The 26,655-nt window shown below is 41.2% G+C and overlaps 1 protein-coding gene across 1 annotated transcript in view; it reads left to right on the top strand.

Moving 5' to 3' along the window:
- The first annotated feature begins 4,291 nt into the window (after positions 1-4,291).
- nsmfb (NMDA receptor synaptonuclear signaling and neuronal migration factor b) overlaps positions 4,292-26,655 on the top strand; it is a 62,705-nt gene continuing 40,341 nt past the window's right edge. The window contains exons 1-5 of the mRNA XM_072433843.1: positions 4,292-4,428; positions 18,372-18,433; positions 19,993-20,369; positions 20,657-21,017; positions 22,115-22,187. Coding sequence (XP_072289944.1) covers positions 4,358-4,428; positions 18,372-18,433; positions 19,993-20,369; positions 20,657-21,017; positions 22,115-22,187 — 944 coding nt within the window. The 5' untranslated portion in view covers positions 4,292-4,357. The remainder of the gene's footprint in view (positions 4,429-18,371; positions 18,434-19,992; positions 20,370-20,656; positions 21,018-22,114; positions 22,188-26,655) is intronic.

Below are 26,655 nucleotides of genomic sequence, written 5' to 3'. Positions count from 1 at the left end.
AGATGCTGGTCTTGTTTGGCTCGACCTGCATATGTGAGACATTCAGTGTCATGAACATGAACAAAGCCCGTCACAGATCCAGCTTCACTGACCAACACCAAAGGAAACTTACAAAACTTACACCAGACTTTGATGCAAAACAGGGAGCTCAACAACACTGTTGTCACTGAAATTGAAGGTCAATTTTCCTGCTGTGTTTATTCAACTGAAATGTAATTCAATTAATCATTATTTAATGCATTTGGAAAACAATGTACATTGAGCCTTGCATTTGTTTGCTTTGTTACAATTTACAGGTCAAATCTTGCGTGTAATTTACAGTAATTCATTCGTTCACACAAACACACCATATTTTCCTGGCCCGGCCAAATTTTAGAACCCAATGTGGCCCTCGAGTCAAAAAGTTTGGGGACCACTGCGCTAGAGTGACATGAAGTAACTTTGGTTTGTCTAATGTAGAAAAAGATTCCGTTGTAGTCATCTGGACTTTGTTTTTTAGAAACTACAATTGAATCTTTTTCTACAATGGAATACTCCTGGACAAATGAGGGATTACACTTTGGTTTGCCGAAAAACAATTTATGTTTAGTTCTAAAACATAAGATGACAAATTAAAGTACTCAAGAGCATGATTAAAGGCCGTCCTTGATTGTTCATTCTGTGACATCTATTTCTTTGTGACAGCCTTTACTGCCAAAAGTAAACTTCTATGGTATTACACTATTGACCCAGATACATAAAGTCAAGTTGGATGAAAAAGTGCTTTAAGTATTTCCCTGTGAGTAGCGTGCACTTTGACAGGTACAAGCGCTAACCCTAAACCGATTGGGCTACATATGGTGTAGTTGTTTTACTTAAATTCCTTATATTTGAGAAATATTCCCACTGTATTTTCCTCCTCACACAAACTCTGCAGCAATAACAATAGATTTTACTTATTATTCAACCACATTAAACAATTACTAGACCTGATTGCTGGTTCTCAAACTCATTGTACCAAGTACCACTTATTAAAATATAGGTCTATAGGACTAATCCAGGTCTAAATTAAGGCTAAACCAGGTCTAAAAAAGGACTACAGTACTGCTATACTAGTTCTAAACAAGGAATAACCCCCCAAAAAAGACAAAGATGTGGATTAAATTAACTTTATATTCAGCAAATTAAGAAATCAGATGTGGTTTGAAGACAGAGCTCCCTATAATGTAATTTGAAACAAAGTGTAAGGCCAGTCCCATGCTTTTCTAACGTGCTGGGAAGCTTCTAATGCTAAAGAAGATATTTAATTTGAGCAGAACTCAATTTTTTCGAGCAGTTTCCATAGCGGCCGGTTCTCATTAGCGGCACATATTCCTCAGGCTTTTGTGAGTGTCTCGTCCAGTTCTTGGCAGCTGAAGTTTGAGGACTGTCGGCAAGAAACGACGAGAACAGTTACTTGAGCCTGAGCCTAGAAGGTTTTGGGCAGCGGCACTTTTCAACAATTTAGGAGACGTGATCACCAGCAGCGGCTGGTCCATTAAGGGCGCTGGGGCGCCGCCCCCCCCCTGTCAATCTGCCAACTACGTCAATTTATTTTGTGTCTAAAAACAATATAATTTATTCAAAAATATCTTATATTCTTATTAGTGTAAATGTGTAAAATAATATCACTTTTCTACGTAGCTGTGGGGTGGTTTGAAAAGCGCCCCAGAGCCCCAAAGCCCCATAGAAAATCAATGGGGATTTTTAGCCACTCAAATCACAATCAAAAGTGACTACGTCACTATGGCTTTCTCCATAGGAAAATAGCGACTATGGGGCGCTCCAGAAAGCGCCCTTTTGAAAGTAGTCTTTACGCCATGGAGCTACACTTTTTACGCTAGAGACACAGACATGTGCGCGCGCCGCGCGCGGAAATGCCACACGCCGTGTTTACGTCTTAAAACTGCATCTACAGAGTCTGTGACAAAAGGTACGTCCAAAACGACTCAGAATGAGCAGCTCAACTGTTTGCTGGATTTATTTGTGTTGAAAGCGGCTGATTTCGTATCAATCCGAGCCGAGATCTGTGATCTGTCAAACTCCGTGCTCCGTTACCATGACAACAAACACATAGCTTTTTTTAGTTTATTACTTGCATAAGGCTAACGCTAAGTATCGCTTAACTTCTAACTTATCATTAAGAAAAGTGGAAATAAAGTGTGTTTACTTAATTAATTCAGTTGTAAATGTGTATTTAAGATATGTATCCATACAGTCAATGTTAAAAATTTCTATTTTGGACATTTAAAAAAAAAAAAAAACACTGTCATGTCAAATAGCCCCCCCCTATAATTTGTACCACCAGCCGCCACTGGTAATCACGGTGTTGATGTCAAAACCACCAGAAAAGTTCCATCTTTTGCTCAAACAACGCACAGTTTAGAACTTTCCGAAAGCCGTTCTACAAATTCCCAAGTTTTTATTGGGTTTCCGAACGTCACGCATCACTCTTTTATTGTTATATTCAATGGGAGTGTCATTAGACCCGAGGCTTCTCGCTTGGCTGTTTCCATAACCGCAATCACAGCCCGCGTTTGGGTCAATAACGGCGTCAATCAGAGGTGCGCTTGATTTTCGAGAACACGGCCCGGCCCTGAGACGGGGCTGTGTTCAAGGCTCATTTATTATTCACGCGTCTCAAATTAAAGTTATATGGAGGAATCCGCTGCCAGGAGTGAAGCAGACCGATCATGTTTGCAATCACGTCGGGATGATTATGTAACAGGATTTATGCCTGATCCGACACAAACGTGCATTGGTACAGCGGCATAATAAATAATATGTGGTTCTGTTTTTTGTATGTCATCAGTGGTAATGATTAATTCAGGGATAGTGTTGGGAAGTGACTAAAAGCATCTACCACAAATACAAATATGGTTTTCTTCTGCAGTGAGTCTTTCTTTTGGAGCTTTTCAGAATACAAATACTTTCCTAAAATACATTGCATTGTGTCAGTGAGAAATATTCAATTCAATTTAAATGCATTTGTGTTACGCCCAAAATCACAAAAGCAGTTGCAACAGATTAAACAATGTTCATAGGGACTTGGCAATGTAGATTTCTACCAGACCTCTTTGGTAAAAAGTAGAAACCTGGAGGAGTTCCACAGAGAAGGAGAGATCTGACTCTCATAGACGGGCGCGAGAGAGACAGTGGAGCTGGAGCCACTCAGGAGGAGAACCAGTTCTTCAGAAGGAGAACCAGTTCCAGGCAGATGAAGAACCGTCGATATGGAGTAGAGACCGTTTCTCCAGGGAGTTGAGGAGCCTCTGGATCTTTTTTAAATATAAAAAACACAACTCAATAATACATGCGTGATAATTGTTTCTCGAATCAGTGATAAGTTCATGCAAAACAAATGGTTGAACGAACCTGAAGCTGTTTAAATTCATGTGTTTTTCTTTCACCTTATTATAATACAATACAACTCAATGTTGTTGAAACTCAATTACACTGAGCTGAATACATTATAAAACACATTTAATGCCAGTTAGAATTCTGTAAATAAATACATTTTCAAGTATTCTTCCCAACACTGTTTGTGAGAGATTGAATAACAAACGAAATAGATGGATGGAAAGATAAATAAATAGATAGGTCAATAGATACATAGATGGATGGATAGACAGATATGATTGATTGATTGATTGAGTGATTGATTGATTGATAGATTGATAGATAATAAAAAAAAAGACAAAAATCATTGTAAATTTTTTTAATTATTCACAAACACTTTTATACATGCGCTTTCTTAGAACAGCTTGTAATGTGTGAGTGTATAACAAACAGTTCACTGGCTCTCGTGCATCTCATCATGGTCTTACTTGTGTCCTTTGTTTGATTGGGCACTATTTTGTCCAACTTTCCGACTCTCGTTTTCTCATTTTCTTGTTTCACTTCCGAACAGTTCAACGCAGTCTTTCATCTCTCCTCAAAAGTCCTGTTTCTCCTGCTCTCCCTCTCTCCCTTCACCGCTGCCTCCACACCTCCACACCTCTTGAAGAAACACCCTCCAATAGAACCGCGCACGCTCTCACCGTCACGCCCCGCCCCCCTTCCTCCCATATAAGGTCACGGCTTCCTCCCACGGACCCCTCGCACTGACGGTGGAGCGCGCGCCAGCGGCACAGCGCGCACACACACGAGCCGAGCGTCTCACGGAGCCCCGACTGTCCGTGATGTGACGGGACCGACGCCGCCCGCGGAGCCCCGAGCACGGACTTTCTCCCATCGTTTTGGAGACTCTTTTAGACTCTTTTTTCCCCCGCGCGTGGAGCTGTGTGAATTGTGTCCGAAAGTGGCATGGTGTTCACTCGTGGGTCGTGTGCACATCAGCATGGGAACTGCGGTGTCCAGAAGAAAGAACCTGAGGAGTGACGCGATTTCTTCCATGGCAGTGAAAGTTCGGTGAGTGAAATGTCTCTAAAATAGACGCTGGTAGTTTTGTTTTTTTTTGTTTATCATCTTTCCGCGTGGAATCTGTTGGTTTTCACGTGGTTTGTTTATTGATATTATTTCCAATTTTTTAGATGTTGTTGTGAGTTCGAAGATTGAATTTGACTTTATAAGTGTTTTTTATTTATTTTTTATTTTTTCTGACTTTTGTCTCGGGCTGCAAGAGATATCGCACATGTTGAATAATATTTGAACATTGGTAATATATAGTGATAACTCCAAGATAACAGATTGAAAAAAATATATATTGAAAAGGGCAGATTTTATTGGCAATTTTTAGTCCTAATTAAGTCTCAGATTTGTTACGCTTGGAAAAAAATGCATAGTGTTTGACTACATTAAGTTATGAACATATTTATTTATTTATTCGTTCATTTAATTATTCATTTATTGTATTAACCTTTATCTAACCAGGTGTAGAACCTTTTTGAGATGGAGACTTTTTCAAGGGTGATCTGCGACGTTTGTTTAAAGATATCTGAAATTATGTGCCAAAAAGTATAATTGAAAATTTTAATAATATTTAAATAATATCACACTTATTGACGGGCAAATTGCAATGATTTACAATATCGTGCTGCCCAAATATTGCCCTATTTTATGGTAAAACGTCCACATTTGTCGATTCGTTTGTAAACTCCTAGTTGCCAGAAGTCAGTTTTATGAATTAATGTTGGTTTATTTCAGATTTTTTGATTTATTAAAGTGAGTTATTACACATTTCGGTCTAACCTGCTGCCCAGATGATCCAATTCCGCTCCAGAGCTGGTTTTTCTTGGTTTCTTAGCTCTTTTTATCATCATTGGTTGTATTTAGACAAAGATGATCATGCTGTACTTTTCCCCTTCACCCACTCTTTGGTGTCTTTTACAATAATTGGCTTTACTTTACCCTGAATTTTACCTTGTCAAGTCTTGGCTTCATTTATTACAATTTCAACTTTCAAAAACGCAATAATGATAGAATATACCACTAGCACTTAACAACCAGACATTCAAACTACATGGTGGACGTTGTAAAAAATATAGGTTAAACATATATTTTGACAGAAACATCTCATTTCCATAGGAGCTTTGTGCATTCTGGTCACGAGCCGGACAGTGGTGCAGTCTGTGCACACACTGTTCTTTTCACATCGTTCTGAGCTCATTTCAGCTCTTCCTGATTCAATTTTCTTCTGTTTAGTTTGTACAGAATATGCACTGCTTGTTCCTTTTCACCGGCTCTACTGATGACGGACCAGAACTCAGACTGTGTTGTTTGTTCTACAGAATAAAGGAACGATGGGACGTTTAGTGCTATTGAGAGACATAAATGGTGTTTCTTGAGTTCCTGGAGTAGTTGAAAGTGCAAGAGCGTGCAGTTTGTGGAGCAGATGGAAAAGAGAACAATAGTGCGGAAAAAAGTCATTTTATTTTCCATTGGTGATATCCAGGGTTAATTGTGATGTATAATCGTAAGAAAAATTGTAATCGTGACATTTTTAGAAGCAAAATTAAGTATTTTTTAGTTCAAAAATAGACTTAAATGTAAATAACTTTAATACCTGGGATTTTTTGTCAAATTTAACTTTATTTTGTCTTTCAGAAAGTTACATTTCCTAACAAACTGGAGTAAAAGTAACATGTCAGACCACGGGAATGAAATAAATGTAAATATATCACTGTTGTTTGGTCACAGTCTCAATAATCGTGAATAATTGTTAAATCTTTTTTAAAACTATTTGTGGCATATGGATGTTTCTGAAGTTGATTTTTCTTGCACTGATCTAAACTTGAATTTGAAAAGGGAATTGCCACACAACAAGCAGAGCTATTGTTAGACTCCTCGCTGTCACTGCTGTGGGTGTTAAAGTCAAACTGTGATCTGATCCCTGTGACGACGAGCCATTCGCCGCTTTACCTCAGTTTGATGCCCATCTTTGCTCAAAAACTCTTTATCTTTGAGTGAAACGCGGATTTACAACAATCAAATGCAGACGGTTTTAGTTACAATAATTGGGATGAAATCAAAATCAGGGATGGTTTGATATGGATATGGCTTATTGCTGCTCCTGGTTACCAATATATGCTGATGCCAATATTTAGATGTTAAAAGTCATAGCAAGGGCCAAAAAAAACTAGTTGATGTAAAGATAATAATGAACTTTAATACAAAATAATAGCTAAAAGTATTTTTCTGAGATATAAAATCATTTGTGGCGTGACGGTGTAAACAAACAGTCAAATTTTTTGTTGATTGAATGTTAACTCTTCTGTTTACATCTTTACTCAGTAGTTTGTTCAAAAAGGCACATTTCACGAGAACAAACTGTGGATGACGCACGGGCGCATCACGAGTGTTTTCAGATCATAATCGTGATCGGGCTCTGAGAAAACGCTTGTGGCCGAATCTCCTTATTTTTCCCAATTGAACGAGCCAAAAAGCGCTGACATTTCCCACACATGCGTCAGACCCTAAAGGTCTCGTGTCGCGGTGCCTTCGCTGACTTTTGGCGTCGTGGTGAGTAACGTCCGGCAGCTCTGCCCACTCAGTGACCTCAGAGACGGCCGCGGTGGAGCGTCCAGTTCAAGACGGTAACGTTCTTTTCAAGTGTGTCAAAAAGAAAAAGAAAACGACTTAAACGAAAAAAGATTAGGAAAAAGATGAACTGTAGTTGTTAACTTGTGCAGTAATAGTGTTTCTACTGCAGTAAAAGTAATTGATGTACTTTTCCCCCCAATTCATTAGTCTTAAATGCACAAAAATACAGCTTCTAGAGAACATATCATCAGCACTAACTCATTTACTGTTCCTCCCTCTAATCCAAAAGTCAATCTCAACTACTATAAATACATTCTGCCATTCACGACTTGCACAGATTAAACAATGTGCAATGAAAAACACTTTTTAATTTTTCTTTGCCCCAGGGCGAAGAAATTAATCAACAGTCAACAGTCATGTGAGAGCGCTCCCTGATTGGGTGGGTTTTTGAATCGAGAGAAAGACATTTGAATATTGTTTGTGTTAAATGGCACAGATTAAAGTTGTTATTGTAGTTTATGTTCATGGACTCATTACTAAAAGACAGTTTTACTTTGTTTTTGGAAAGACAAAAAAAAAAAAACATCAAAAATTGAGGTTGATTGATTGTGGTTATTTATTTATTTTCCACATCGCTCAGCCTTACTTTGCCCCAGAACAGACCACACTTGTCCCAGTCCAAAGCAGGTCAAAGAACTGATGAGGTACAAACTGAGACGTTCAGGACTGTCCAGGAATTTAGCATCAGCACTAAAACTGTGCAGCTATATTTGCAAATAAAACATGTATTTATTTATTTATTTATTAGGACAGTGTAAGTATAAAAGCAGAGCTGCTTATACCAGTCTGTAGTTAAACAGCTCATTTCCTTTATTTTTTTTTTAATTAATATTTATTTTGCCCGTAGGCTTTATTAGACAGGAAAGGAGAGTGCGAAATGGGGATGAGATAGAAGGGAGGACACACAGCAAACCCACGACGCACCCGGAGCCCGTCACACATGCTCTGCGCCACAACCACTCGACCACCGGGCAGTCCTTCCGGGGGTCGTTGTGCATAATACAGCACACAGAAACACACTCCAGTAGTTTTTACTTTCACTTAATTGCACTGGACCACAACAGCTGAACGCCTCTCCAGTTTCACCTACAGTGTCTCATATTACAGTGAAGTCTGATCATGTGTTTGTAAGAAAGCCTGTGAAATCCTTTAGTGTCAGGGGTAAGTTGGCACCGTTTATATTGCTGAGCAGTTGAATAAAAAATGTACTTCAGACGTATGCGGTGGAATAAACTTGAAATTTTACTTTAAAATTAGACCCTGGCTGAGCGTGAACATGCTGTTCTGTACTTATTATTTATACACCAGGTTTTCAGCGAACAGTTTCACACTTACCTCTCCATAACTCACTAGAGCCGCGGACAGAACCATGGACAGCACCATGAACAGCACCATGGACAGCACCATGGACAGCACCATGGACAGCACCATAGACGGCACCATGGACAGCACCATGGACAGCACCATGGACAACACCATACACATCACCATGGACAGCACCACGGACAGCACCACGGATAGCACCATAGACGGCACCATGGAAATCACATAGACATCACTATAGACGGCACCATGGACAGCACCATGGACAACACCATACACATCACCATGGACAGCACCACAGACAGCACCATAGACATCACCATAGACGGCACCATAGAAAGCACCATGGACATCACTATAGACGGCACCATGGACAGCACCATGGACAGCACCATAGACATCACCATAGACGGCACCATGGACATCACATAGACATCACTATAGACGGCACCATGGACAGCACCATGGACAACACCATACACATCACCATGGACAGCACCACGGACAGCACCATAGACATCACCATAGACGGCACCATAGAAAGCACCACGGACAGCACCACGGACAGCACCACGGACAGCACCACGGACAGCACCATAGAAAGCACCATAGACGGCACCATAGAAAGCACCATGGACAGCACCATAGGCAGCACCATGGACAGCACCATGGACAGCACCATAGGCAGCACCACGGGCAACACCATGGACAGCACCATGGACAGCACCATAGACATCACCATGGGCAGCACCATAGACATCACCATGGGCAGCACCATGGACAGCACCATGGACAGCAGACAGAGCTGAAACAGACTCATGCTCTTGTTTTCTTGGCACTTTAATGTATTTCCATGGCACTGATGGGTTTGTGACCTGCAAATATTAAGTTAAAATTATTTTAGTTTTGCTCAAATAAGCAATTACCACTAATTTTAAGAGATAAAAAGGGTTCCATTTCAATATCTATAGAATCAAGTAACATGATTTACCAGTAATAACCAGATTCAGCCTTGTGATAGTGACATAAAGCAGTATGTCATTTATAAATCACACTGAACGTTGCTTGATTGTGACAGTCTTTGTCTGGGTTCTGGTTGGTTTGTGTGATGTACTGTTCTCCATGAATCCTCTGCCTCATAATCTTTCCTTATGTGTCATTCGATATCTTTGTTAAGCTGCAATGATTGAAAGTGGCACACGGGAGCCGTTATAAGCCGGTCATATTAAAAAGAAAGGCCGTTATTATTCGAGTGTCTACGGGACGTTTCACTCTGAAATGGTTGAGCTGCTCTTCTGTTGCAAAGACATTTCTCCTACACAAGACTGATGAAACAAGTGTCTGACGAATCAATTAGTATAAACATGGATTAAGCAAGGACTGAACCAGGTCAAGTACATGACTCATACACTGAAAAGAAGACTAAAAATGAAAATTCAGGATCAAACCGTGTGGGCCAAACCAAAGCCCACAAAGCCCCGATGCAACGTGCTGTAATATTGGTTGTATCTAAGAAAAAGCAACAGATATTAGATGTAAAATCCATCATCTTGCCTGGTTTGATATTAAAAACATCAGACGTTAGCCCGGTCCATGTTTTGTTCAGAATCTACTGCCCACAAAGCCGTCGTTCACTTCTCAGATCCCGTTTCACCTTTAATATTTCAGCCACATAAATCCACCTCTGAAGGACCACGACGCAGCGCTTTGAAGCTTTGGATATTTTCCACTTTAGCAAAAATATTATTTGCTAGTTTTGAGTCCAGAGAAGAGAGCGACTGACCTTGTGGACCCCTTTAGTGCCTCTGACATATAAATCTATGGGTAGATAACTTATTTAAACTGTATTATCTAACATAATTATCTCTGCAAACAAAGAATATATTGTTTTTGGATTTCAATGTTTTTAATGGACAAATCTGTTCTCTACTCTTCAGTCGTAGCGTCATATTCTTATTCCAAACAAACAAGATGGCCCCCGGGGCTGGAGTGTGTTTGTTCACTTCAGCCTGTGTGATTATGCCTTATTATTTTAATATTATGTGACTAGAAACCTCTAAAATGTTTAGATCCCTGACCATGTGGTAAAAGTGAAGTACATTATAAGATAAGATAAGATAAGATATTCCTTTATTGTCCCACATGGGGAAATTTCATTGTTGCAACGCAGGTAGATACAGAGGTAGATACAGAAGAACAGATCACTTATAGGAAGTATGAAAAACACTTTCAGTAGAAGATCTCCTATAAACAAAAACTCCTATAGACAAATAAATTAATACATATGATGTTTACAGTTATGATTATAATAAAGGTAAAGCAATAATGCCACTTTTCTTTATTGAAGATCGTATTTTCTCTAGTACATAAAATTTGATTATAACAGTTGTATATTTTTACATCTTGTTCATAGTAAACCGTGTTTTTGATATAAAACAGCTATAAACTCACTTCCTGTGTAAAACCTGCAGAAGATGTGTATTTATTCTTGAACCCTTCAAGTACGTGTTACCACTCTATTCAGACGGGGATTCCTTTTACTTTGGCACCTCTGGTAAACTGTAATGATCACGATTGTTGTGAGGTTAGAGCGAGCGTAACCGAGCGAGCGTAACTGAGCGAGCGTAACCGAGCACACTCTGCGGTCGTCGGGCAAATCTAGTCCTGTGCGACGGCTCGTGTCTGTGATCCGGATCCTTTTTAGGCGTGAAGATTGTATCCTTTCAAAATGTCTCCACATCCAATATGAACTAGATTCATAATAATAATGTAATAATATAAACTGCTGTAAAGAAGACGTGACAGTAAGACCTCGTTGTCGTGGCAACCGAGGACTAAGTAGCTTTTTGGATGGAGGGGCTTTGGCAGGACATGATTGTTTCAAGAAATATGATCACCTGGGTGTTATTCTGTTCCCTGATGAGGAGAGACGTTTCATGCTTCACTACAGGTTTATAACGTTAAAACAAACCTAAAATAGACTCTAGAAACATGGACAAGAACAATACAATATAATAAGAAACAAGAAGCTTATTTTCATATTTCAGCCTGTTTATTAGTCTGCATTTCCAGAATAAAGTCCATAAAAACAAGTGAATTACTGGCATTTTTAAGCAGCTGTTTTTAAATGTCACAATAAAACAGGGGAACAGGGCTATGTCAGAATAAAATGAGCCAAACTGGTGTAATTTACAGTAATATGATGTGTTTTAGATCATATTTTCATCAGCATTACACAGATATGCATTATGTGGGCTGGTGTTTAACAGGGAAATAGTCCTAACTCTGATCAAATGGTAAATATTGAAAAATAAGCACATAATATAAATGGTATATTGAAATAAAATGCGGATTCTACAATGTAAATATTGGCAAAGGTACAGTATATGGCACTTTATTAGGTCACTTTTGATATTATTTAACATGCGCTATATAGAAAATCTTCGCTATACAGTATGAGGTATATAAAACAACAGGAGCCGATATCGACATTTAGAGTTTAAAATCCAGAGCATATCTATATTAAGTCTATATTAAGTCACAAATTTGCTTTAAATGTAATTATTTGGTTTATAAAATAGTTGTTGCCAAATTGTTCTTCTAATTCAATTTTTACTGATTAATCTGTTCAAATATTCAAATACTGGTGCCAATTATCTGCGGATTTTTAGCCAATACCGGTGAAATCCTTTTGATATCAGCCGATTATCTTGCCAATAAATTCAAATAAGCTTCTTCCAGATGCGTCTCTTATGAAATCCCATGGAGGCGATATCACCTCGGCTGAACCGGAGTCATCTGTGACGCGCTTTTTCCAGTTAAACCCTCGGACGAAGCGAACCCCCGCGGGAGTCTGGGTAATTGGTCGCCTCACGGCCCTTTGTTGTCGACGGAGTGTTGTGTGTCTCTTAATGAAGTCACGGCTCGTTCCGCCCGTACACTGCTGACGACGAGGAGCAGCGACGTCACCGTGTTATTGTTAGAAAAACATCACCGCGACATCATCGAGATTGTGACCAAACAACAGGGAAATCTTTCATTTTCTTTCGTTACTTTGGTTTGACATGTGACTGTTCCTCAAGTTTGTGATTGGCTTAACTAAACGAATTTTACTTCAAAAATATGACTATAACAACCAGATTAAAAAAAAAGTTATTGACATTTTTTTGACTCATTTTGCTTCTAAAATTGTCATGATTATTATTTTTTGGTTCTTACAATTGTACATAATAATGTTGATATCCCTAGTGAGAGAAAAGAAGCCTGGACCAGGGTGTGAAAAATCTTTAATTCTCTTTCAATCCCGGATTTACAAAATTGAATGTTCTAAAAGACAAAATCAAGTTAAATATGACAATAACAACCAGAGTTATTTCAATTTTTTGGGACTAACTTAGCTTCTAAAATGGTCACGATTATTATTTTTTAATTATATTGTGACCTGAATAATCACGATTCTCGACTGTACATAATAATCTTCCCCAGTGAGGAGAGATAAGAAGCCTGGACTTGGGCTTTTTTTCTTTTTCTTTTCTGTGTGATTAGATTCAAGCAATTTGTATTTGACTTCAGTTCATTCAGACCTTTCAAACACGACCAGGAGCTCTAACGTTTGAGAGAAACATGAACTGCAAGACTGTAGCGATGCCAAGGTTATTCAGTGAATCGATAACGACTCGTTTCAAGTCGTCCCAGGGCATCTGCGAGGCATGAATAAAAAACTACAGGATATGAATCAAACTGTTTTCCCTGATTAAACCTGGATAACGATAATAATCATGCAAAAGACTCCAGAAACTAACAATCCTCTGTCGGTAAAAACCTGTGACTTGGAGTTCACACTTTTGAACAGAGAAATACGACTAATTCTGTGTTAAAACCCTGTCAGTTTTTTTGTGTGTGTTTTTTGCCATATTACCCAGCGCTACACCACGTTTTAACAGTTTAATAGTGAATGCTCAGAACAGCAGGTCAAAGCAGCATCACTGTAACAGCCTTTTTACAAAAACACTCCAGGCAGGAGTAAACTCAGCATAAAAACCCATTTGTGGTGCGAGCCTGACCGAGCGGCGCGATATGAACCCGCTGTTGGTCCTGGAGTGAAGGCACTGGTCCTGAGCGGCTGTTAAAGCGCTGTGTCCCGCGGCGGCGCAGTGCTCACGTGGTTCACATACTTATACACGGTAGAAACACAGAAATCAGCCCACGCCAAACACTGTCGAGCACACATGGCACCAGACCAGAGACTGTCCTGTTCAGACACACTTCTGTTCAAATGCACGGTCTGTTCTCCAGGGAAAAACACAACAAAAACCACAACATGAGATGCAGCGCTTATCGTGATCTGATCATGTGACGATGTGACGTTTCGTTTCGGGGAAATCGTCAGAAACATTTCTCGAACCGGTCGCCGGCTTTGAGTGAACGTCTGGTGGATTTAACCAGTCACGATGAAGTGTGAACATTCTGAAGACGCAGGTTACTTTATTAACCTATTCAAGGCAATACAAATGGTCAGATTAATCGAAATTGTCATACGGCTTCAAGAAAATAGGGATAATACTACGAACAATGCTAAACTAAAGGAAATACCTATGAGACATCACCATTTTCCATGTGTTTGTAATTTACATTGGTTTCCTGACATTGATCCTTATAATAATAACTCTAATTTCATCAAAGGCGTTGGTTCTCAAGTGTTTTCCAACTAGTACCAACTAAGAAAGAAAAAAATGGCTCTCCAAGTCAAAATCAGAAAAGAGTTTATTGCCATTTGTTGATACATAGGAACTTGTCCTGGTGGTTCGGTGCAACACAGACAACACACATTGAACACTTTATACATGAATGGCATGATATGAACATAGTAGAATAAAATATAAAATACAAAGTGTATGTAGTGCAATAGAAGTGAACAGTGCAATGAGTGGTGCTTAGGCAGTGTGAGTCCACCAGAGCTATAACAGGTCAAAAGTAGGACTATTCCACGTCCAAATTAAGGCTAATCCAGGTCTAAAACTGGACTGCTCCATTTCTACTGTAGTTCCCAAAGAAAGACTAAAGACCTCGCTCTCCTGGTGCCTGTAGTTTGCATTTTCTTCTTTTTCCTCACAACTATCCAGCCTTTTTTCCCATCAAACCCATTAGACTCCTCAGTCCTCCAATTCCTCCGCATCTCATTCTACTTCATGCACCTCCTCCTCGGCTTCCTTACGTCTATTTCGGTCTTATAAACACATCTTTCCCCCGTCAGTGTCTCTTCTCCTCCTCCTCCTCCTCCTCCTCCTCCTCCTCCTCCCTCTTTTACTTGTGTCACATGCCAGAAAACATGCCATCCACAAGGAAGAAGGAAAAAAATAATAATCCAAAAGCATAAAGTGTAGCTGGCGGCGTCGTTCGAGTAGACCGGCTCAGATCTATATTTAATATACTCGAATCTCCCAAACTCTCGTGGAAGCAGTGTGAATGCTGAGGGGAAGGGGCGGCGAGAGTTCAGAGAGGATTCTGGAAAACATGGGCTAAACTGGTTCAGGGTTCGGAAAGATAGAGTTAAGTTGAAGTTGGAGCTTTAAATATATATTAAAACTTTTTTTTTTTTTTGCAATTGTTGTTTTGGAGCTATGCATATTTAAAATAGAACTTTTCATATCGTTTTTATTTCTTTCTTTATCATATTAAGACAGCATAATCACATACAAACACATTTAACGTTGCCAAATATCAAACAGAGCCAGGGTTTCTCAGGAGAGTTGTCTTTAGGTCGATGTTGGCAAATGTCAGACAGCAGGGGGCGACGACGGACACTTAAAACGCCCCGAAAATACATATTTAACCATCCCAGGGACTTACAAAAGATGTTCAATAAGGTGAAAATGTTACTTAGTTCTGCTTTAAATAAAACGCAAACAGAAACTTACAGTGTAATCGCTCAAACAAGGGTACTAAACTATATTTCTGTGCTTTTTGTGAGTAATATTATGGTCCTTTCATGTTTTGTGCGATACTTAAACCTCAACCAAGACATTTATAGGCACATTCCTGATGCATTGGTAAAATATTGTCTGAAAATTGTTTTAGCGCAAAACAAAGAAGATTCTGTTGAAACTATTGCAAATGTAAGTCATGTTCTCCAAGCTGGTGTCGGGTTGAATATAACTACTTTTTAAAGGTGCACCACATCATTTTTCTGGTAAAGGCTTCGTCACCTGCTTTACGATACTATTGTTCATTGCTCCTTCCCTAGATGGCGCTGTGGAGCCTGTGGAATATGTGATAGTGTGTAACTGAAGATGTTTACTTTAACACACACAGACATAACCAGCGTTTACCTTCTGCCGACACCTGCTCTGATCGTAATCATGTTGTTATTGATTTGTTTATTGATGAATGTTGTAAAAAATATAAAAATAAATATACATGTTGAGTATGTCATTTATAGTAAAAAAAACAAAAACAACAAAAAAGGTACAAAAAGAGCTGATTAAAAATAAAAATGGAAATTGAAATCATTTTACACATTTGTCTGAAACTTAGTATGCTTAAAGACACATTTTAACACATTTCTGACATAATATTGTCCGAATGATGTTTTCAGTAAACTCAATAATACAGAATGACTTAAATTGTAATTGACCAAACAGAAATCAACAGTTTACAAAGGCTCACACAGATCACTCGACTCTTCAACACCAGCTGTTATTGTCTTTCCTCTGCTTCACTGTCCTATATCTCATCTCCCTCGCTCCGCAGAAAAAGTGAGATGTTTCCTCCGCACAGACATCCTCCTTTCCTCCCTCCCTCGCTCCCTCCCTCGCTCCCTCCCTCCTTCCCTCGCTCCCTCCCTCCCTCACGCACAGAGCCTGGTGGGGGGGCCGGTTCACGGGGAGAGCAGCACGTGCCGACTCATATTTAATTACTCTGAGTGTTACGGCGTGTACGAGGGGAACGGGGGAACGGGGGAACGGGGGAACGGGGGAACGAGGGCGAGGTGGAGAGGGGGAGAGGGGGAGGCAGGAGGATATAGGCTAAAGCAAGAACAGAGCAATTCCATTTCTCTACAGTCCCCTTGAGGAAGTGAAAGGGGAAGTGGAGAGGGAGAGAGATCAAGGGGGAGAGGTCAAACGAGTGATAGCTGGGTGGGAGGGAGGCAGGGAGGGAGGAAGGAAGGAAGGAAGGAAGGAAAATATGGAGATGGTGAGAAAGACAGCAAAAAGACAGGAGAGGAGGTGAGATGGATATTGAGAGAGAGAATGAGCCAGATTGAGGAAGCGGAAACAGAGAGGGGGAACTGTAAGATGGTGAGAGAAAGTGCAGAAAGGAGGGAACGAGAGAGAGAGAGAGAAAGAAAGAATAGGAGATGAAAGAAGGAGACAGATAGAGAAACAAAAAATAAACAAGGAGATAGAGAGTGAGAAAAGAAAGGAGAGAGCAGAAAGAAGAGGGAGAATGAGCAGAGAGAAGGAGGGAGAAAGAGCAAACGAGCTGAAAGAGAGAGAAAGAATAGATATGGAAAGAGAATGAGAGAGAGAACAAAAGAGAAGAAAGGAGAGAGAAGAAATAGATAAGGAAACAGGGGAAGAAACAAATGAATCGAGAAAAAAGAAAGGAGAAAGAGAGAGCAGAAGCCAGGAGAGGGAGAAGGAGAAAGAACAGACATGGAGAGAGAGAAAGAGCAGAGAGAAGGAATGAGAGAGGGGAGGGGAAGAGCGGAAAGGAGAGAGAATAGATAAAAGAAGAGACAAACAGCAGAAAGAAGGAAACAGAAAGAACAGGAAAAAGGTGAGAGAATAGAGAGGAGAGAGAACAGAGAGGAGGAGAGGGAGAAACAGGGAACAAGAGGAAGCGAAAGAGTGGGAAGAACAACAAAGAGAGGAGGCATGTGAGGGATGATGAGAGAAAGGAGATGTAAAGAGATGGATGTGGATGCAGTTTGTACAGAAGATGTAATTGGAGTGTGTAGGCGCGGCGGCAGGTGAACCCGGGCTTTTCTCCACAATATCACGTCATTGTTGAGCACACAAGGCAAAACCGTTCCATTCCATCTAAAAAATATTCTTATTTTTCATTAAAGCTACAAATATTATGTATAAAACGTCGAAACAGAATAATCAATCACACTTTTCTTCAAGACTAAACCAAGATCTTTTGACGGAACAGGGAGTTTGGATGAAAAAGGACTAAATTATGATCTAAACCAATTTTTTTATTATGGTAATATACTATTTAATGAGTTTTGTTATCTGAAAATACGGAGACAATTCTACTCTTTGATCAAACAGCAAAAGCAGAAAGTACTGGGCTGAAATATGTTTTGGACATGATTGAATTTATTGTAAAAAATCAAATCTCCATCTGAAGTATAGATTTTTCAGCATCATTACTTTCCCATCAGGCTTTGTGACAAGTGCATTACCACCAGCCGGGAACGACGTCACCCTCATGTCACGATTAAAACACATACAGTTCAATTTAAAGTGGTTCAAAACAAAGCGCTGTTGTTTCATTTTATCATTTTATTGTTTAGAAGTCAGTCCCATAACTTTTTATGTCAGTGAAATGATTAACGGGCATTCTAAATCAAACGTATATACACTGGAAAGTTAAGAAGTGCTTAAAATAAGTTGTATTTCTTTAGGTTTGAGTATATTTTGACCACCTTATGAAAGATTGCCCATGGAACAAGCAAAAAAGATGGTTTGTTTTACTGAAAATAAGCAAAAGACAAGAATTTCCTTACAAAAAATGCTACTACACTTGAAATAATGACAAAAAAATGTCTAAATATACTTAAGTAAAGATAAATACTGCTTAATTCAATCACTTTTTCCACTTTTTAACACATTTTTCAGATGCGCTATGCAACTTTTTCATCTGTCTGCTCGCCTCTCCATAGATCTTTCCTGTAACTTGGCCGGCTGGTGTGTCCTGACTTTCTTAAAAGACGTGTCGGACATTCACTTTTGTTCTTGTGTTGTGTGTCGTCTCCGCAGAGCAGCCAGAGCCTTCAGCGAGTACCTGTCCAGCCCCGACACCGAGAACCACAACGGAACTCGTAAGTTACGCATCTCGTCGGCGCGCAACACGGGGGTCGCCGGTTCGAATCCCGCTCTGGGCAGGTTCAAAATGGTTCTTACTCATACATTTTGATCATTTACCCACACGGAAACTACTCCACATCATCACACATTCTAGTTTGGTGGAATAGCATGATAATTCTTAAACGGCCCAGCTCAAAAATCTCCTTCAAACTAATTAGTCGTAAAGCAAACTTTTAAGCTAATTTTGCATTGAAAGTTTAATGATTAACGGGCATTCTAAATCAAACGTATATACCCTGGAAAGTTAAGAAGTGCTTAAAATAAGTTGTATTTCTTTAGGTTTGAGTATATTTTGAGCACCTTAATGTAAGATTGCCCATGGAACAAGCAAAAAAGATGGTTTGTTTTACTGAAAATAAGCAAAAGACAAGAATTTCCTAACAAAAAATGCTACTACACTTGAAATAATTACAAAAAAAATGTCTAAATATACTTAAGTAAAGATAAATACTGCTTAATTCAATCACTTTTTCCACTTTTTAACACATTTTTGTGTTTGAGGTGATTGAGGTTCTTATTATTGCAGTGTATTTATATAGCGCTTTTCCACCTTCAAGGGACTCAAAGTGCTTTACTAGGCAATGTGTGTGAAGTGTCTCGCCGAAGATTGTGAGGTTTTACCTATAATTGCCCTCTAGGGGGCTTTCCAACAAAAGTCTGTGCTCGAGGCCAACTCAGACCGAGAAACTGAATCGCAGGTTAACAGGAATTTTGCCCACAATCCTCTCTGGTCTGGCACTCATTCTGGAAGCTCCAAGCCCCTCTGCCGGACCCTAAGGCGGCTCGGCTCCGGTTTCTGTCCTGGCTGGTGTAGTTTCATCACTCTTTCTGCTCGTCTGCCACCAAAACTCTGCTTCAATGTAAACTGCTAACGCCACATGCGCTAAAGCTGCATCTAACAGAGACTGTGTTTATCAAAGCTTAAATAATACATAATACAAGCATTATTATTCAGAGTTGTTTCAAATAAGTAAGACATTTGTATTTAAAGCTGGGGAACTTTTAGGATACAGTATGTTGCTGTTACATCTGCGTCTGCACCCCAATAATGTATGGATGTGATGTGAACCAAACTGTCGCAATACAACACTCAATTTTGATGCTAAACAAAAGGCATTTGCAACACAGAATAATTGTAGTTTCTTAAATATCACAATGCTGTCTCACACTAATTCTAATTTTGATAAAGGACATTTTAAAAGCTACCAATCTTATGCTTTAATTAAAGGCACAATACTTACTTTATTTTGTCAGTATCAATACTAAATGAGAATCTTGTTTCGATTAGAGAGAGACTAATATAGCCAGTCAGAGCAGTCTAAATAACGTCTAATAACTCCAAATATCTTACTAGAACACATTTTTAAACCATAATCTAGACCTACTACAGCATTGTATCTATTTTTTTAAACAGAATTACTCAAATCTAGACAATTATTCTGTCTCGTGTAGATATTGTACTGTTAAACATAGTAATCGTCCTGCGTATTTTGTTCCTCGTCTGTCTATGCAGATCACCTCCTGTCTGACACCTTCTCCGTCCCGGACTGCGAGTCTCCAGACATTAGCCGCTTGCATAACAACAATCTGCCTCCTCAGCGCAACTGTCTACCCAAACCTAACCAGACCACCCAGTCCCAGCAGAGCAATAGCAGCCAGACCAGCACCCTACAGAACCACCAGACGCCCGTGGGTCCCTCTAAGCGCCGACTCTCCACCGAGCACAGCATTTCGTCTGAGGAGCCGACAGGAGCGCCCGCGTCCAGAGAGAAGCCCTCCCGCGTGTACACCATCACCCGAGAAGGCAGCATGACTCTGGGGGGACGAGGCAGCGAGGAGAGTCTGGAGCTGGAGGTGCTGAAGACGCCAGGGGAGCAGTCTCTGGGCCAGGTAGGACTTTTACTGTCAGATTTACAGTTATATCAAAAGGATGTCAAAGTGGACGGATAAGAACAATTATAAAAAGGAATGGACCAAGAACACAGCCTTGGGGTGTCCACATTTAAGACAGAAATAATTAATGGGGAAAAGAAAACATTTAGATTTTGAAAAGATGTGTTGCAGTGTAGTTTATGTGATCAATGGTATTTACATTTGAAATATGAAAATGTAAATGTAAAAATGACACTTTTCAGTTTCACAATAATCCTCTTAACGTAACACTGTGTTCTCCCCAGTCCCAGGCCCCCATCGTCCCAAACCCGTCCTGCACCAGCCAGCCTTCCCGCAGCACCAGCACCCATCACAGGAGCAGCCATCATCGCAGCAACCATCACCACGGTAACCAGCCTCAAAGCGGCGGCCCTTCTTCCTCGCAGCCTCTGAAGAGTTCGGGCAGCGCCAGTAACATCCGGGACTGGGGGCTCCGGAGGGGGGGCTCGCGAGAGGAGTACACCCCCGACTGCGTGGCCTGCATCCGGGCCCCGTGTCAGAGCCAGAGGTCCCTGGACCTGGACATCCCACCGCGGGACGGAGGGAAACCACGTAAGAAGCTGGAGAGGATGTACAGCGAGGACAGAGCGCTGTCGGAGGATCGAGGTAAACAGATAGAATGTTCACTTTATGCCAAAAAGAAAGAGAGACTTATTGTTACGCTTTTTCCAGGTCCTTAGTATTTTTTACATTTTGTTCACACAATATTTATCTAAAATGGTTTATTAATAGAAACGGATCCACTGACTGATTAGCCTCACAGTGACATTTCATTGTCGTTTTATTCTTTTTTTTAAGTAGCCATGTGGCATTTTAGAACTCTACTTCGCTGGAAGTCTTATTTTTCAAATAATCACAACTAATTACAGGGATATGGGCGGGGATAGGGAATAGGTGAAAACTGCTATTTTCTGAGCTTCTCGGTTGCAGAACAAAACAGGATTACACAAACATGCACGAATCAATCAAAATACAACTTTGAGTAAACTAAAAGATGAGGAAATACTGTTGTAACAAGATTAAAAGCCTGTTAAAGTTGATTTAGTTCGATATAAAGAAACTATCAAAGCATACAAAAGAAACATAAAGAGAGAATACAAACAAAGGTCACACTGTTGTTCCACAATGATCACAGTCCACTGATTGTGTAAAACAGTCCCATCTTTTCCAATGTTTCCCTCCCTTGTGCTGTTGTAAGTCACCATTTCCATTGTTCTGGTGACAATTATCAGAAGAGCCACTGAGGCGACATCTTTTTTTGAGCGTGAACGTTTTGTAATCGCCTTTTTCCCCTGAAGCAAAACACAAAACTTAACTACTTTTTAACAATTTGCAGCGGTTCCTCACTTTCCGAACGCATTCCTTGCCCTATAAGTACTTTTCACAACTTCCAGACGCCAGAGTGGAGTTTTGCTTCCACGATATCAGGGCAAAACACATTTCGCTCAAACACACGGACAAAAATTGGGTCCAGCCATTTTAATAGAACAGTATGTGCAATTTTGTTGTTAAATTTCCGAAACGGCTTCCAGATATACGAGGTAAACAAAGCAAATATTGTTTTTTTTCAGATAACATTTATATACTGATTTATTCTTTACTACAAAAACACTGGATATTTAATTTCCAAGTCGTTTTTGTTGCCATTTGGTGTGTCGGTTCTAAAGCCTTGACTTTAATGATACTGCATTGTGTCATTTCAGAGGACGGTCCTAATAGCTGGTTTCCCAAAGAGAACATGTTCAGTTTCCAGACCGCCACCACCACGATGCAGGCGTGAGTATTATGCCCACCTGCCTCGCTCGCTTCGCTGGCACGGAGCCACGCCCTCTCCCTGCCAACAGCGTTACTTACAACTATCTCACACTTTTCTCACGTCGGCCAGAAGAAAAAAAAGCAAACAAAAAACTGCCAGTTCTAGTCGCCGGCTACTCCTCGAATACATAGTTAACATGTACTTTTATACTTATACTCACTGGTTGTATCGATGGCTTTATTTCACTTACTTACGACTGTTAAATGATAAAAGAGTGCGTTAACTTTGTAGCCAGATTTCGTCATGTGCGTGGAGTTCTACACATTTCGCCGCCAGAGATTGTTCTTGTCGAACCCGCCCGGGATGGAAATGTTGGGGGCGAAAGCTTCACGCAAGATCGGACGAAGCGACTGTTCAACGAGATGATGAGTTAAAATGTTGGCGGGTTCTGAGAAAAACGCAGATTTCTCTTCCTTGTGCGTGTGAGTTTCTCCTTCTGCGCTTTTTTTGGCTCGTTTGGGGCGATTGTCAAAGCTAAACGGATCGTCCCAAACCGCAATGCGGTTTGGGACCAGAATTTAAACCCTCCCACAAAATAATAGCCATTGGTCCTGAATTTGAGCATTGAGTTACGGTGCAGGAGTTTTGAGTAAAGTTTCTATTAATGGCAGGTCACTACTGAAGCGGTCAGTAATGTGTACTTAAAATTAAACATTCTTGATAAAATTAACTAGAGGTGGAAGATGTATTGAAGTGGATAATATCACAGTTGTTGTGGAGATAAGAGCAATTAAGATGTTGAGTATCTTGTCTATTAAAAACAATGGTGATATTTCTTCCCGTTTGTACTAAATTGCACGGTCCATTCACGTTTTGTGCAGATTCCTGACGCATTCTGGAAATATTGTGTGAATATTGTTGATATACTATTGAGCTGAACATTTTTGTCAACATCGCCCACAAATAGACCAGACACAATGTTTAAAACGAGGTGCATTTCCTGTGTCTTTTTCTTGTGATACACTTTGTATTAGTGGTTTTCATATTATAATCACAGGGATGAGGAGAACATTGTGATACTAAATCATTATAAAAAGAAAAAATACTTAATTTTAAGTACAGATTTATGTCCACACACAAACACATGCATGAATACACCTACACACACATATATATATATATATATTTTTTTTGTGCATTGTACTTAGTTATTAAGATTCTTTATTTCTCGGAGATGATCACAGTCTCACGCAAACCTACATTTTAACAACTTCCGTTAATCTTGCGACGCTGCTCTGTCCCACCTTGACCTCAACAACGCAGTTCTGGCCCACCCTCGACCTTAACGACGCAGTTCTGGCCCACCTCGACCTTAAAGGCGGTATGGACGAGTTTTCGGCGATTTGAGAACGCAGGCGGAAGTGCGCATGCGCACTCCCCCGTGTGGACTGATACAACACACACGTGCGTTTGTTTATTAGCGCACCGGAGCGCATCGCATCTCTCGTCTCCCGTAGATTTCTGTCCACTTCTGCGTCAGCTCGAACTGTCTTTCTCCGTCTTCATTTTGCCCCGTACACTGAGGGAACTATATTATGATAGATCCATGCGCTTAGGCACGCGGAAACGTGGGGACGAACTGATTATGATTGATACGTGGCAGGACAAATGATTTATCCACGCCACGAGGAAATATGATAAAAAATTTGCTGAAAAAAATCGTCCATACCGCCTTTAACGACGCGGTTCTGGCCCACCTCAACCTTAACAATGCAGTTCTGGCCCACCTCGACCTTAACGACGCGGTTCTGGCCCACCTCGACCTTAACGACACGGTTCTGGCCCACCTCAACCTTAACAATGCAGTTCTGGCCCACCTCGACCTTAACGACGCAGTTCTGGCCCACCTCGACCTTAACAATGCAGTTCTGGCCCACCTCGACCTTAATGACGCGGTTCTGGCCCACCTCAACCTTAACAATGCAGTTCTGGCCCACCTCGACCTTAACAATGCAGTTCTGGCCCACCTCGACCTTAATGACGCGGTTCTGGCCCACCTCAACCTTAACAATGCAGTTCTGGCCCACCTCGACCTTAACGACGCAGTTCTGGCCCACCTCGACCTTAACAACGCAGTTCTGGCCCACCTCGACCTTAACAACGCAGTTCTGGCCCACCTCAACCTTAACAATGCAGTTCTGGCCCACCTCGACCTTAACAACGCAGTTCTGGCCCACCTCGACCTTAACGACGCTGCTCTGGCCCACCTCGACCTTAACGACACTGCTCTGGCCCACCTCGACCTTAACGACGCTGCTCTGGCCCACCTCGACCTTAACGACGCTGCTCTGGCCCACCTCGACCTTAACGACACTGCTCTGGCCCACGTCGACCTTAACGACGCTGCTCTGGCCCACCTCGACCTTAACGACACTGCTCTGGCCCACGTCGACCTTAACGACGCTGCTCTGGCCCACCTCGACCTTAACGACACTGCTCTGGCCCACGTCGACCTTAACGACGCTGCTCTGGCCCACCTCGACCTTAACGACGCTGCTCTGGCCCACGTCGACCTTAACGACACTGCTCTGGCCCACGTCGACCTTAACGACGCTGCTCTGGCCCACGTCGACCTTAACGACGCTGCTCTGGCCCACCTCAACCTTAACAATGCAGTTCTGGCCCACCTCGACCTTAACAACGCAGTTCTGGCCCACCTCGACCTTAACGACGCTGCTCTGGCCCACCTCGACCTTAACGACGCTGCTCTGGCCCACCTCGACCTTAACGACACTGCTCTGGCCCACGTCGACCTTAACGACGCTGCTCTGGCCCACCTCGACCTTAACGACACTGCTCTGGCCCACGTCGACCTTAACGACGCTGCTCTGGCCCACCTCGACCTTAACGACACTGCTCTGGCCCACGTCGACCTTAACGACGCTGCTCTGGCCCACCTCGACCTTAACGACGCTGCTCTGGCCCACGTCGACCTTAACGACACTGCTCTGGCCCACGTCGACCTTAACGACACTGCTCTGGCCCACGTCGACCTTAACGACGCTGCTCTGGCCCACCTCGACCTTAACGACGCTGCTCTGGCCCACGTCGACCTTAACGACACTGCTCTGGCCCACGTCGACCTTAACGACGCCACCTCTCACGTGCATGAAGTTTAATGATGCGACGTTAAGGCATATTTCTTTTTTTTCTTTTCTCAGCGTCTAATTAGAAGCAAAAGCGCGAGTGAGTCAGAGCGGAGAAGACGGCTTCACAGACAGGAGGCGTCTGCCCCCCCGGGACCCCCTGGGACCCCCCGGGACCCCCCGCGGGTCTCACTGACTGGATAATTAGCACTTATCAACCAGAGCTCATAATTATGACCCTCTCGCAGACAAAGCCGTGTCACCCTTTCGCTCCGCCGTCCCACGCCGTGTCGTCTTCTCCGTGCGCGGGTTAAAATCCACCGTTGCGGCTGCGATACGTTTTCACTGGACCGTGTTGAGGTCATAATAATTAAGTTAAGTCTCCCGAGTGAATCGAGGGCATTGCCGTATTGATCGCGCCTTGACGTTTGATTCCAGTTCATTACCTTTTCGGTGCAGCTATTTATTCCTCACCGCTCCTGGTATTTAGGTCACATTGTAATTGTAGGAACTAAAATAAATTATTATTGTGACTCTTTTAGAACCAAATTTAAGTGTTTTTTAATTCAATCTATAGTTTAAAAAATGCATCTAAATATAAAGTATTTTTTTAAACATTATTTTGTCATAAAGCTGGTCACAAACTTGAGGAATAGTAAAGTGTCAATCAAGATTTCACAGTTTTTTCATTGTTTAATTGTGCGTTTTTGTTTTTTTTACGCACAATAATCGTAACACAAAAAATGTACATAGTGACATTCCTTTTACAAATATTAATCTAAATTTTTGTGATGGTTTATTGATTTGATCTCAGCTTTGACAGTAGAATCGTGTTGTCGTGACACTTAATCAACCTTGTGTACGTATCAGTGTGTGGTCACCATCTTTAAGAAAAGTCGATGATATCTGAAAGCTGAAGAGCTCTAGATTGAGCCATTTACCGTATTTTCCGGACTATAAAGCGCACTTAAAAGCCTTTCATTTCCTCAAAAAACTACAGTGCGTTCTATAACCCAGTGCGCCTTATATATGGATTAATTCTGGTTGTGCTTACTGACCTCGAAACGATTTTGTGTGTTTTTCTGACTTATCTGACTGTTTCGCTTAATGTGCCTTATAGTCCGGTGCGCTTTATATATGAAAAATGATCGAAAATAGACAGAACTGTAAACGTTATCTTTTTGTATATTTTTTGTAAACATTAGATTTGCTCGCTTTCTCTGGAATCACATGTTTTCACTGTTAAACACGATCTGGATTCCTAGGTCGCGATCCTAGCGTGGGCGTTGTGCTTATGTCTTTGCCAAGCTGTAAATGAGGAATACGCTTTACAGATTTGTCA

This window comes from Eucyclogobius newberryi, unplaced genomic scaffold, assembly GCF_026437365.1.
Source record: "Eucyclogobius newberryi isolate DKJ021-1_F unplaced genomic scaffold, fEucNew1.0.hap1 SCAF_6, whole genome shotgun sequence".
Taxonomy (NCBI): Eukaryota; Metazoa; Chordata; class Actinopteri; order Gobiiformes; family Gobiidae; genus Eucyclogobius; species Eucyclogobius newberryi.
This window is presented reverse-complemented; position numbering and strand designations above follow the sequence as displayed.